This window comes from Echiichthys vipera (genome assembly GCF_963691815.1).
Source record: "Echiichthys vipera genome assembly, chromosome: 11".
Taxonomy (NCBI): domain Eukaryota; kingdom Metazoa; phylum Chordata; class Actinopteri; order Perciformes; family Trachinidae; genus Echiichthys; species Echiichthys vipera.
The window spans coordinates 11,773,387-11,788,129 of NC_139836.1; the positions used below are offsets into that span (position 1 = coordinate 11,773,387).

Genomic DNA, 14,743 nt, shown 5'->3' on the forward strand with positions numbered 1-14,743 from the left:
GTCAACCCCAGTAATAACCAGTGGTTTGTTGATTTCCAGCAGTGCTTTGAATGTAGCTGAGTTGATGTTGCCAGTGCCTTCTATCTTTGTGTTTCTTTGAGTGAGCGCTTTCTGTCCAATGAGGACATGAACAATTAATGTGAAAGACTCTCTGTACAGAAACTTAAACATTTTAAACTTTGAAGAATTAACAACTGGTGGTTTTAACTCACTCTGGCATTGATTAATGACCAAACCATTGCGGTGGTGTCCAACTTGTGGATGTCATTGGAGAAGCAGTCAGCCTAAAACACAGCAGAGGAGATTCATTTAAGCAAATGTTAATGTTCAGAGAACAAGACCCACAGTGAAGAGTGATAAAGACTCACCAGCTGCTCATATCCTCCAAATATATACATTGCCTTCCCTAGGACGCAGGACGAGTGGCCATCCCTTGCCCCTGGAAGAGTCCCAGAAATCTTGGGTGTGAACCATCTGTGGGTGTCTATGAAGCAGGAACAGTTTATATTAACTCTCATTTTACAGTACTGACATGACGACTGAGTCATGTATGATAGAAAACAATCATCATATAAGCAGGTGTTACAGCTCCCTGATGTAAAACAGTTTTACATTAAACAGGTGCATCTCAAAGGCAACACAGCCTCAAACTATCACTTAACAGTGTGAGCTAGATACGGGTCTACTTACTGACATCAAACGCATAAAGCACATTGCAGGCCCCCTCTGTGTCGTTACGCCCACCCCAGAGGTAGATAATATCATCCAGCAGCACAGCTGTGTGGCCATAACGCATATATGGCACCTCACGGGCCCGTTCATGTCCTCCAGTCCTCACTGGAGGCAACTTCATCCAGCGCAAAGACACTGAAATACAGAACAGTCAAGAAAGGGTATGTTAGGTATATTATATAGGTTATTCAATACACACTTGAAAAGTAACTTATTTATTACATTCTGTTTTATGTTTGTGGATGTTTAATAAATGAAAACCTTATAAATGCATGAATATTATGTCAGATTAAGCTATAGTCTGACCATATGAACTCAAGACAAGCCGCAATGCCAAAAGTAAATCTACTACAAACAAACAATTGTAACCTAATTTTTTAAAAGGAATAAAACAATTAAAAGCAACAAACAATTAGTAAAACAACTGGGTGATGTAATAAATAGGTCAGTAGTAATATTTCACCATGCTCTTATGGAAGTTTAAAATAGCAGAAGACAACGAGAAAAAATGTGAAAAGAAAAAGGAAAGAAATCTAAGGACTTTGGAAGGCAACAGGCTCTGCTGTAAAAAAAGACATCAACGAGAAGGAGCACAAAGAAAGCGACAAGATAAAAATACTAAAACAATAGCTAAGGTGGCCCCGTTTCCATTTCAACCAGCCAAAGGCATTTTCATTAAGGTTTGGTGTCACAGATCTTTTCATGGAACAGCAATGGCAGGTAGGCTCAAGCTACTTTGGGACATAGTAAAACCCTAAAGCAGATGGCTGCTTTAGGGTTTTATAAAATGGGTTATGAGGAAGAAAAGGGAGCAGTTTTATAGAAGTTAGAGCACCACATTTAAAGAAAAACACCTGTCTGTGAGAAAGCAATAGAAAAACAACGACAAGAAAATGTCACAAACCACAATGGAAAGCTTGGGTTTTAAATGCCAGCTGTACAGAGTTACCGTTAAAGTGGTGAAGGTTCAACAAAATCTGAAACACTTATCCTCACTACAAAAACATTTCTGCTTCAGACAGATAGAGCATTGGGCATTAAAGGAGAAAGAATTTTCACACACTTAAGGTACAAAAATAAAACCAACAACCAATTTAGATCATTTTACATAAATATGTATACTGGGGTTCCAGCGTGGTCCTGACGTCAGAGTGGTCTTGAGACCTGCAAACTGGATTCTTTTTTTTTTTTTTAATTATGTTGATTTTCAGGTCATAAAATTATAAAGGGTTGAACAGCCAAATTCCCACAATAATTGAACTCACTCACAACAAAAACAGCAGGAAGCAACATATGTATCATGTATATTCATGACCTACCTGTGTTGAAGACATGCACATCAATCTGACGGAGTGTCTCGTAGTCCTCCCCAGAGCAGTAGCCTCCAAAGGAGTACACCTTGTGCCCCACCGCCACAGCAGCATGGTTGACTCTCCGCGGCCCTCCTTCTAGGTGCACAGACCAGCGCAACATCCCACGCGCAAGCACCTCTGTGGCTGTGAGTCCTTAGACCATCACTTTGTCACCTGCTTGGATCCCATCAAGCCAACACCATTGAAACCTGTGCTCACAAGAGGAGAGGCACTCTGCTTAGGAGGAGAACTAGGAGGGACAACCGAGGAGAACACAAAGGGCAACTGTTTGTCCTCCTGGGCTACGAGTTTCTCAGCTCTGCTGTTGCTGACAGGCTCACAAGCCCCCGTATTATCTAAGCTGGGAGGGTATTTTAAGAGGTGATTAGACCTACAGCTATCACTCCTCTTTCTTTTTGTTCCCTCTCATCCATGTGACCGCCCACTGCACTAAAAAACTTTTAAAAATAGAATCATATAAATAAATATGCACCCCTTTAGGGACTACACCATATCAATAATCATTAGACACACAGATGGTGTCAGCAGCCTTTTAACATTAGTGAGATCCAATTAGGTTACTGAGGTGTTATAAAGTGAGTGTTTCTAATGTATTGAAAAGTGAACAACAACAAAAACTGTCATTCAGCTATCTGAGCAGTTGGGTTTGCATGATTAAATAGTCATGCAAATCAAAAATATTTGATGAAAACTAAGGACACTAACAGAAAGCATATGTAAAAAAAAAAGAAGGTCTGCAGTATGATGGCAGCTTGTAATTCAGAAACACTTCCAGAGATAAGTTTCTAACTCTTAAACAAAACTCTTTAGCACTCTAAAATCTAAATTACAGGTTGATATGCACTCACTACCTGAATGTCTTGCAGAAAGCAAGTGAAACTGTCTCTTGCGAAACCCTATGTGCCCCTGCTTATTCTATCTCAATGACTCACTTACTCACTGACCTCCAACCTTTGTTTGCTTTTAAAAATAAACCCCCAGAAGACCATCAAACATAACACGAGGAGCAACGCAGGCCAGATCGAGGCAACAGGCGACTCGTAACCGTATTAGAGTAATTGCCATGCCTCACACTTTGTGATTGTTTTGGAGCATGAATGTAAAAGCAAGTCTCCACATGTGGAGTGACATGACGTCTCAAAACACATAAGATGAAGGCAACAACAACACATCTTTGCTGCAGTAAATCAGTTTTTTTCTACATAAACATTAAGCAACACTCTTCGCAGTTCTCATCCCGACTCTTTGTCACGTAAATGGGGCTGTAGCTTTTAAGCAGAAGGGCATGTGTGTCAGTTTCTACACCCTCCTAACCCACTGAACAGGATACTGTTGGTATCAGATGGCTATAGCCATGGTGGCACTGACAACTTGACCACAGTGGCTTTGTAGAAAATAAAACTATGCTAACATACAGGAAACCGATGGCACACTTCTCAGTTGGCCATGTGTATTGTGGGGGTACGAATAGTAGTAATAGATTAATAAAGCTAATGTAGACCCGGTGACATTGAGCTACAACGCGGTTAGTTACTACAGTCCATGAACGCCTCACACACAAGCTAACAGACATTAGCTGACAGGAGGAACAGACTCACTGACGGCTAGGGCTAGCCTGTGTCGCAACATCACCTTTAACAACAACCGTGGAAGGATGGTAGGGTCCCTGAGTCTTCGATAAGCAACTGTCCAGGAGGAGAAGCTGTTGCTGGGCTATGCTAAAGCTAGGGTAGCTACATTATGCTGTTAGCTAGTTAGCTGACGTGAACTGGTAAGACCGGTAAGAGTTATTATCACTGCGGCATTAATGTCCCACCGTAGTTACAAACTGGTTAGCTAACAGACATCAATGTTAACAGAGGAATATCATGTAGCTACCTTCAGTGGTCGAGTCGGTTGTGGTTAACTGGTGTTTAGAGAAGCAGTGCTGCTATCCACTGGGAGCCCTCACCGACTCCCTCGTGACGTGTTGAGTTGGGAGGAGAAGGGTCCGCTAGCGCCCTCTGTCGGCTGCTTCAATTCACTGTAACTCTGACTGCAGCACATTGCAAGGCAAGGCAGAGTTTTATTTGTATAGACCTTTTCAAAGTTGTAAACATAAACATCATAATTGTGTTTACATCTTTGAAAAGCTCTTTTGCAAGTTTGGTTTCCAACCGGAGGACAAAAAATGTAGAATTTGGTAACAGTCACCTCATTATTTTGCAAAAGTACTTTACACACACATGTCGTTTCTTAAAAGGTTCCTATTTTTGATGTATTTATAAATGAGATGAAACTATACCAAATACATGTTATTTGCAAAAGCTCCACATCTGCCTGAATATCTGTTTACTTTATTTCCTGATTGACCTCTTGTTTTATTTGTTTTCTTTAAAGATTTTTATTATTATTTAGTTTTGTCTAGTATTTATATATTTTAATTTCATTTAAGTTATTGGTGTCACTCGCTTGGTTGTTTATACTGTAAGTAACTTGTATTATCATATATATGATATATTCCTTTTTGATTGCAATAAAAATGTTGGTATAGCACCTTTCAGCAACAAGGTAATTCAAAGTGCTGGAAGTATTGGAAAGAAACACATATAAAATTACATTAAGATGTAAATGACATTCAGATTAAATAATTACAAAATTAAAAGCAGGCAAATAAAAAAATATAAATAAACTGTATGTAAACTTTTGATATTTTTTAACCCAAAAATCTAGGTTTTTCACAGGAAAAAACAATGCCCAAATGAATGTGTACCTAACGTGCTTTTAAGCCACATGGCCGGATTAACTTGTTAGGGGGCTTTAGGTTTTGTTGGCCACCTTCCACCCCTATTGTCTCAAAGTTTCCATTCACCACATTGCAAACCGACTACACATGTAGCTTCATTATAAGCCCAGAATTTCAGATAGCAGCCTGTGATGAAATAGCACTGAATAGACCCATGTTTGCCACGTGTCAGTTTGCGCCTCTCTTATTTAACACACAGATATGCACAATATGAGCTAGAAATAATTAAGGTCTTATAACTACATTCTGACACATGACCCCCCTACAAGTCAGGGCCAACAGTATAGCTAATAAAGCTGGACCCATTTTTAATTTAAGATCCCCTTCAATGAAAGTCAAATTTTTAACCTTGTTAATATGTCTATATGGGGACATATGAGCGAAATGTGTAGTCAATACCACGTCTGAGCATTTCTGCCTTGAAACTGCAGTGTACCAATGACGGTCTAAGGAACCAGTCAAATCAACTTATGGCTGGGACATTCCATAGCATAACTATCAGGTCCCAAGGAAGTGTGCTGGAACCTGCAGAAAATAGTGGCCAAACAGTGGAATTGCAACTACCCCTGGCCCAAAAGTACTATTTACCATTGACTTACATGACGCACAATTAAACCAGCTGGGAGGAGGCCCCGGGGAAGACCCAGGACTAGGTGGAGAGATTAGATCTCCACACTGGCCTGGGAACGCCTAGGGATCCCCCAGTTAGAGCTGGTTAATGTGGCCCGGGAAAGGGAAGTTTGGGGTCCCCTGCTAAAGCTGCTGCCCCCGCGACCCGACCCCGGATAAGCGGATGAGGATGAGATGAGATGAGATGAGACAATTAAGTCATAAAGGCCAAGTTCAAGTTAGCCAGGGTGCTAAACCGGAACTAGCCGTCTTGGCCGGCAGAAATCTGTAGTCGGAAGCAGTGCCGATCATTCTAGTCATTTTAGATGCAGCAGTTGAACTTTTTTTGGCTTCATGTGCCACTAAGCAACTTTTATAGGAATAAACAGGGCTCCACCTCGAATGCTGTATCCAGTTATCTTAATACATCCATGGTAACTATGGCAACAGTGGTGGGCGGGGTACTAAGCAGATCCAGAATGGAGGGAGAAGAGTAGATAGGCTTCCAGAGTTTTTAAAAAGAAATTGTTTTAAAATTGGAAAACCATTTTCATTTAAATATGAATTTAAAAAAAAACTTAATATTAATATTTTACATACTTTTAAACGTGTCTGAAGGAGGACTTTAATATTGTAGACCTACTTTAGGGAGTATGCCAATTTTTGGGGGGTCCCTAATAATTTTGCAATAGGTCTATCAAACAATTTCCATCAAACAATTTCCCCCTGGGATTATTAGAGTATTTCTGATCTGATCAGTAGGAAAAGCCCAGGTGTAAATAATAAAATGAATGATGACTGAATTGAATTTAGTTGCTATGGTTTCAGGGCCCTGGAATTATAGTTGCATGGCTCATTGTCACACTGTCATGGCTTATTATGTGAGGAAAGATGATGGAATGAGCTGACAAAACCTCTACCCTGAGTGTTTTCAGTTGTAGTAACCAAGACTATTTCTGTTACACACAATAACATCATTGCAGCAATAGATGGCGCTAACGCACACATTTTAAATTGCTCTTGAGGTCAGCAGGCTGTAACAGACCCAAACACACAAACCCAAAATGTTTTTAAGAATATGATCCCTGCCTTTGCATTACTGGTCAGTCACATAACATGATCATGTTGGTCTGGTTGAGGTGGGCAATAAATAATCTGAGCTGGCAGCTACTCATAAGGACTTTCGTTACCAAGCAGCATGTCTGGAGATCTCAATGTATTAGTGTCAAGTTGTTCTTCAGCATGCTAAGCAAATGGACACAGGCTGGAACCCAGCTCATCTGGTACATGGCTGATGTATTTAACCACTAAATAAGCCTAATAACCTGAATTTATTCCAGGATAGCATTGCTGTCAAATTTGGTTGAATGATTGAATTCATGTTTCACATAAAGAAATATCCTCCGTCTTGTAAACACTTTCAGCTCCATGCTCTCAATGAATAAAAATGTGCTCGTGGGCAGCTTGCCTGAATGAAATGCAGCCTTCATCTGACCCAATCCTACTGTTACTGTGGTCCAGGTGATGGGGCAAAGGATAAATGTGAACAACTCGCTATTTTGTTGAAAGTCTATCCCATATCGTGAATTTTACTGGAGCCCCTTAAACAGCCCATTTCACATGTCTAGACTGTAAACGGGACACATCATGCAACATGATTTTGCTACTTAATTTTTAAAAGCATTGAATTATATAGGACTGATTTTATTGTGAGCAGCCTGGTTCCAAATGCTTGTAGAGCCTTGTAAAAGGACTATGGCACTGAGGAGCCGTGTTACAGCTGCCATGGATCAGCCCGTATCACTGCCCAGGTCTGGTCCACTTAGGAGGGGCTTTGATTGATTCATTCTGTGTAGGCATTCCAACGCCATGCCAGCTGCATGTCATGCACAATGGTGAGATTGTGCCTGGGGCTGCCCAAACGACAGCTGCCCAGGGCTGCCCCTTGGAGATCTGATAGGTGATTATATGGAGACCGCAGACAGACACACACTGAAAAACAGGTTACTGTGGGTGCAGTGGATTCTAAAATTATGATCACTCAAAAAGTGAAACTCTGTGGTCTGTGGAATCAAGATAGATGTGATGATGTCGGTTCAATAAAAGTCTTGTGTTCTTGTGACAGATGAAAAATCTTCAAGGGGACAGATTATGCCCATTGTCATGTTCATACCTAATACTTTGGTACTTGTTTCATACTTGGTATCTACTAGTACATCATAACATTATTATTCTCATACTGTCTAAATATACCTGTATTCACCCAGGTCTTTTTTGCTCTCAGTGTCTCTGCACCGTCATTGCAGCCGGGGAAGGACTGTAACTTCACTGTAGAGGCACTTTCTACCTAAGTATAATGTTACTGTGATGTCCCAATCTTACGGAAGTCCTGGCACAGTATTTATATAGCATATCGACCCACAAAAAAATTAAAAGATACACTGAATTTTTTTTCCTTTTTCAACTTTTTTTTACAACATGGGACCTTTAAATGTTTTCTAACAGTCTGAACTGTAGATCCCAAAAATATTCGTACCAGTTTTTTCTTTTACATTACACAATTGCAGTTAGATGAATTTAAATGATAACATGCCTAGGGAGACAGGATGCTATTTGATGCTCATGTTACTGTATAATGATATGACAAACAGTATAACACACTAATATTATACTATGGCACACACACTTTCTCCTATTAGAGTTTGTACCTGCATACAAAACATTCTGCCTGTTCACCAATAAAGAGAAAACTAGTAGATAGTTTATTCCCAAAAACAACACTTAACATTATTTAGTTGTTCCAGACAATGGTTGATAATCTCATAAACATTGGAAGGTTTTTCTCTTGCCTGTCTCCTCTTTAGAGGGTTGGTATGTGTGAGTAGTAGTTACAAAAAGTGAGTTTCTCATCACACAGTAAGAGAGTGCAACCCAGCCCAGTGAAAGTAATCTCTTGCAGTGACGCCCAGTCTGTTGGGCCTAAAAAGTCAGGCTTGCCATCCCACCTGTCAGCATTTGAACACATTGCGTCACCCATCTGACCCCGCTGAGCCACTCTTTGACACATTTGCTTAGTGGTGTGTTTTACAAACTTTATAGCCAACACATGTGGTGTCTGTCTGTTGTTATGCCTTGACATAGAGAACAGGAGTTGCCCAACTGCAGCATAGCTCTGGCAAGTCAACAACAACTGCTCAAACCAACTGTTGTTCGGTATTCTTAGTCAAACCCAATGATGGAAGAGCTTTGCAATGCTTTGTGGCAGAGAAAAGCACAGCCTCTACTTAGAAATGGCTCATTTGGTTAACCTTCTTCTTTTTACCATGCATCGTAAAAACCCTGAGTGTGCTGTTATTATGAACAGTAAAAGAAACTCCACGCAAAACAAACCAATAAATGAAAGGGAAAGGGAAATAAACATTTGTTGATATTGACATCAAAAATAAGTACTGTAATAGTTAGTAAAATTTTGCAGCAATATTATCACCAGCTTCCATATCTTGGGTGGAAATGTCTTTATCATGTGTTATGAACATATTGCTGAGGTTCTTCCACAGTTTCCACTGTGTACTTCAGTTTCATAGGCCAAAAGTAAGGTATAAAGCAGTGTTGCTGTAGACCACAGTGTTGTGGCAAACTCTGCCTTCTTAAGTCTTTACTGTCATAATATCCAATACTTCTATGAAAAAGTGAATTTACCAGCTGAGGTCAGTGCCTTACTACATAAGCAGAGATAGTCCCCGGATTTAACATACTGGTTTCCGCTATAGCTGGATTAGGTCAACAGCATAAATCAGTCCAGAATGATGTCATAGAGCATGATCTAACTCTGTGGCCAGATGATTGAATCATACATTTTCCTTTAATTTGGGGGTTATTAAATGAACAGGGCTCCTCTCTGTGAGTTTCTAAAGAAGACGATTGGTATTTGCCTTAAGTCATTTTCTCGCTTATGGATCATTTGAATTTCTCTGAATTAGGAGTAAAATGACTTTGCAGCAGATTTTTTATTGGTTAGGCTATGTTTCTAATTACCAATTAACCAACAAGCCATACTTTATGAGCGAAGTCATGTGGCCGTGCAGGGAGGTTTTTGGACAAAGCTTTAAATCCTAAACAGATGAGTGATTTAATAGTATTATCATTTCCACTCTGGTGATAAAAACATGCAGAAATGATGTTAGGATTGTTGAGAGTAGGTTCAAACCCTTTTGACAGTTCTGTGCTTCACCTCGGAGTCTGCAACACAAAGTTGAGGGTTTGCGATGCTTCATTAAAACTGCATTTCTGCAGCTTGTTTTTCTCTTGTTGAGAGAGCACCCATTAGGCCGACCGGGAGCAGTTTTTTTAGTGTTTGTGGTGACTTTGTTTGTTTGTGGCTCTTTCAGGTCCACAAATAAAACCAAATGAAGGGTCAGTCCCCTTAAGCCCCTATAATCACACTATGAGGCCATGTTTTCCTGCATGTTTGCCATCTGAATAGTTAGACTCCAAGCTCCCACAACAATTTCATTCTGTTTGATTTTTGTGTCAGACAGTTTGGCATATTTTTTGTTTGCATGATTGTGATATTTATTACCATCATGTACAGCACAGTGGGTTGTAGTAACTACCATTTCACAAGGTCTTTCAGACTGCAACAGGAGCGACAAGTATTTTCATCTGAACCACTTTAATTATGTGGATCTCTTTCTATTTTTGCCCCGAGACACCCCCACCTCCTCCCTCCTTCCCCCCACACAGTTGGTGCAGTTGCTTCGTAGATTGTATAGCACCTGTTCTATACCCAATTGTTATCCCACACCCTATCTTAAGACACTTTCACCTGCTCCCTTCACCTCCCATATGATGCTTGAATAGTATAATAGTAGAAAGTTTGATGCTCTGTTTTCTCTCATTGAATACGTCTTCAACCTGGAATGTTCCAAGCATTGTTTAGTCACATGCTGTCTCTTTAAAGTTTGGTCTAAAAGATCATGGGCTTTTCACAATCCAGACATGTGTGCAACAGTCTATGCCAAAAGAGACAGCATTCTGGGTTATTCTACTAGTGAATAGGACATTGTGAGCTCCAATACCCAGCAACGGGAACAATTTCTGCTTTGTCACTGGTTCTGCAGTGAGGTAAAGGCTATTTATAAGTAAAATGTCCACGAGCCCTTTATGAAACCACAAAGTGAGCCTCTAAGTGCTTTTGGTGGCACCACAGATGTTCATGCACACAAATAATGACTGAACTGTCCAAAATGATATAATGTCCACTTAAAATTCCAATTTCCTTTTTATGCGTCGTAAATTCTTCCCTGGAGATAAATAACGTTCTAATGTTCAGTTGTATTTGTAAAAGTATACCACTGGTGTTAGTGTGTTTGTTCACGTGTCAGCTGCATTTTAGCGTCAAGAAGCTATGCATAGCACGGACTGGTGTCAGCAATGAGCTCATCCATTCCACTCCAACAGGAGGTGACATGAGTGAGGCAAACAATAACGCAGAACTTTCAGGTGGGTCCAGCTTGTTATGTAAAGCCCACGAGGCCACCTTGAATGTCAAAGCAGTGTGTGTGTGTGTGTGTGTGTGTGTGTGTGTGTGTGTGTGTGTGTGTGTGTGTGTGTGTGTGTGTGTGTTGCCTTTCCTGTATTGAATCCAGACTCTTGGAGGTGAAATATAAAGATGTCCTCATAGTGAGATAAAATGAGTGTTAACCCCATTGCTTTTTAAGAAGGTTTAAAAACATCTGTGATAGTTTTCCTAAGTTGTCTATGTACTTATTGGTATTTTCTTATTTACCTCCAATTAGAAAATGTCAGAGAAGAATTACCTCAACCAAAACATTAAACTAATCTGTAACGCAATAGTGGTGTTCAGAAATGACTCAAGATCTACGTATATTTTTCCATTTGCCCGAAGCGCTCAGATGAAACCGCTTTCTTCTGCTGTTTCTCTCCTGCAGTTTTGAAGTACATCATGATTACAGAGCAGATCCATCAAATGTCTGGACATGTAAATGTTGAAATGTAAATATGTAGGTTGGGGTTCACCTCTTTCTTGATTTCTGCATTCAAACTGTTTAACAAGCCTTTCCACTTGGCAACACTTGGCGATTTCGACGTCAAGCACGCAGGCAAGCAATATACTCCAGGCAGGCTTCAGCACATGATTAAAGTTCCTGTATGTGATTAATAAATCCGACCGCCAGGTCAACAGAGCCTCCAAATAAAGGTTTGAAGGCACCCAACCTGCCGCTGGAATGACATCAGAGGTCAAATGTTAATGTCTCAAGGTGATTGATACTGTTGGAGAGAGCAAAAATAAGGTGCAGCTTTTTTCTGTTATTCAACCTTTGATATGGGAAAATTGCTTCCTGCTGCTGGAGCAGCCATGGGAACCTATGATGTCACATGATGGAGTGACCTCATCCTGTTATTCAGCCTGACTGCCACCTGAGGGTGGCTTCAAATTGCACTAAGATATAAGTACAATAAAGGCCTGTATGACACAGTCTGCCTGCTCATTGTGCTTTACATACTGAAACATTGTTCTGCAGCATGGAGGAGCTGCACTGCTCTCCATGTGGCTTGTTAAGCTTTTAGCTACATGTTAATGTCAGGATGCCAACATGTTCACAATGATGCTGATTTTGAACAGGTTTAATGTTGACCATGTAAATCATCTTAGTTTAGGAGTTACCATGCTGACGTTTGCTAAATGAATAAACACAAAGTTGACCTCAGGCTAATGGGAAAATCATTTGTTTTGCAGATATTTGGTCATAAAACAAGCCTTTTATTATATAGGACAGACAGGAAATAGGGGGGGGGCATGCATCGAACTCGCGGCCACTCCCTCGAGGACCTTCAGCTCCTTTAAATGGGGCGATTGCTCTAACCACTCAGCCACTGGCTGCCCCCCAAAAAAAGTTAAGGGACCCCGAAGTTACTTTTATTCATTCATTCTCATTTCTCAACGCATCCTTATACCTGAATGACAGATATCACCGTTCTATTTAATGTTGTGAAACGGTCACACAGTGGCAGTTTGAAAACACATTTAATGTTGTGAAAAGGATTGGTACATTTAGGTAATATAACAACTTGGTTAGGTTTAGGAAAAGATCATGGATTAGCTTAAAACGAGTCACAGACATAACAAAGTTGGTTATCTAAAAAAAAAATCCAAATTGCCTTTTGGTTTCACACAGGATACGGATGCCAATCTCCAGGGTGAATGTCTTGTTAGACTGGATGTTGACTTTGAATTGCCAGCTTTTTTCAGTGAATGCCTCTTTTAATCTTTCATTATTGTCTAAAATCGGTTTCTCAACCACACTGCCTGATGTGTTTTTCTAATGTCTTGGCCAATTATTATGATAGGACAAGAAACCCATTTAAGAGGTCAAAACAGACCCTCTTGTCTTAAAGCCAGGTCTGACTCCTGCGTTTATATTTAAACATACTTACTGACACAAGGTTTGCCACAATGTTGCCAAAGTTTCAGGCTGAATGGTACAAATATTACGGGTTGCATGGAGGTATGCTGCAAAATGAGGCCTGAAATCTCTGTATCATTGATGTCAGTAGAGCAGTTACCTTTAAACAAGACTTCTACATTTTTGTTAAACAATGCCGCTACAGTTTAAATTATGAAATATATATGCGTCATGGCAGACGGTTAAGATTCATCATCTCTTCTTGCCTCTTCCTGCTGTGTGACAAACTTGGCACCCTGTCTCTCTAAACAATGACTAAGATGGCATTTTATTGAATATGATGTCATGGCTCTCTAGGGTTGTGATAAGAGTGGACGTGTTCAGATGGAACGGGTGAAACAGGACTCCCAGGATGAAGCACCGCAGGTGTGTATGAACGTCAGCTGATAAGCATGCAGTCTCATTAGGTCAAATAGCCTCAGGTGAGTGTCAAAACTATAGGCGCCACAATTATATTAGTATTAAACCAGTCATTAAAAGGTTTTGTACTTCAGCTGGCTGCAGCTTTTATGCTTTTAAATTAGTTATGTCATGTCAACTACGCTGCGACCCGTTCTACTCCAGCTGAATAGTTTGGGGTTGGGTAAAACTTCATGAACCCCATGTGGACATCATGTAGTAAATGTTGGAAATGTGTTTATATTTCCCTTTGTCCATAAACCGCAGCTGTCGTGTTGTTCTATTCAAGCACAAATCATTTCATTGTTAATGCTGTGTATTAGCTCCAGTGGCTGGAGTACAAAAGCCCACAGGCGAGCCCTCTGAGAGAGGCTAGGTCACTGTCAAGATGTGGGTTCAGACTTGTGAGCTAAGAGCAAAGGAATTTAAAGTTATTTAGATCAACAGATAAGCATTAATACAAATGTATGACTTCACCATTGCATTGGCACCAAGCCGTCGCTGCCTTGAAGTTTGTTTCATTGTCATTCACAACTTTAATTTTCTTGTTGTTTTTTAAAATCTGTTTCTTTCTGGTATAAATATGTTCATGTTGCTTTAACACTTTGCCAATGACTTTGTTTGTCCTAAACTTAAAAACAGGAAACAATTATTGGATTTTGGTGGTGATCCAGGCCCTTCCATCCAACATTAAACACTACAGTTTTAACCATATCTAGAAAAGTAATAAACAGAGAGTTGAGAAGTATCCAGTGTTAGATCTCTCTTGGTGCCGTCGACTTACTAAAAAGCTCAGTCTAAGCATGCCTCACATAACACATGTTATCTTTCTATTCCTGTCATATCAACCAATTATAAAACTTCAAATCTATTTTTTTTATCATGTTCCAGAGCGAAAACTCAATCTTATCTGTACTGAAACTTGACCAGGAGGCCGATCATGCCTCTGCGATGACATACACCAAGTGGAAAAGTACAGACCCCCTCTAGCTCCCATGCATGTTCTCTCCTCCGCCACAGCTATCACTCTCCTTTCATGCGGGCTGCCTTGGTGACATCACCCCTTGAACAAGTCTTCCAAGTCGTATTTACTGACTCCAATAAAATTGAAGATATCTAACAAGGCTGATCACCAACCAGGGCCTGTGGTGAGAAAGCATCAGGACTTTATTATCATCTTGGGAGGCAATGATATCAGCCATCAGGCCAGAACCAGCTTGTCTTTAACAGCCGTCCTCAAAGATGCACATAAAGGAAGATGGCACAAGTAAAGAGCTTTCAGATCAAGGCTGAGGTTTAAATCATTTGTAAAGGATGTGGGCAGCACGATTAAACGCTACGCACAAGATGTGGATGAG

At 40.3% G+C, this 14,743-nt stretch overlaps 1 protein-coding gene across 1 annotated transcript in view; it reads right to left on the minus strand.

The window, feature by feature from the left end:
• Positions 1–4,060, minus strand: part of klhdc3 (kelch domain containing 3) — a 28,830-nt gene extending 24,770 nt beyond the window's left edge. The window contains exons 1-5 of the mRNA XM_083922785.1: positions 3,984–4,060; positions 2,052–2,293; positions 691–867; positions 369–484; positions 213–284 (exon numbers count right to left, since the gene is read on the minus strand). Coding sequence (XP_083778911.1) covers positions 213–284; positions 369–484; positions 691–867; positions 2,052–2,205 — 519 coding nt within the window. The 5' untranslated portion in view covers positions 2,206–2,293; positions 3,984–4,060. The remainder of the gene's footprint in view (positions 1–212; positions 285–368; positions 485–690; positions 868–2,051; positions 2,294–3,983) is intronic.
• Positions 4,061–14,743: the final 10,683 nt, after the last annotated feature.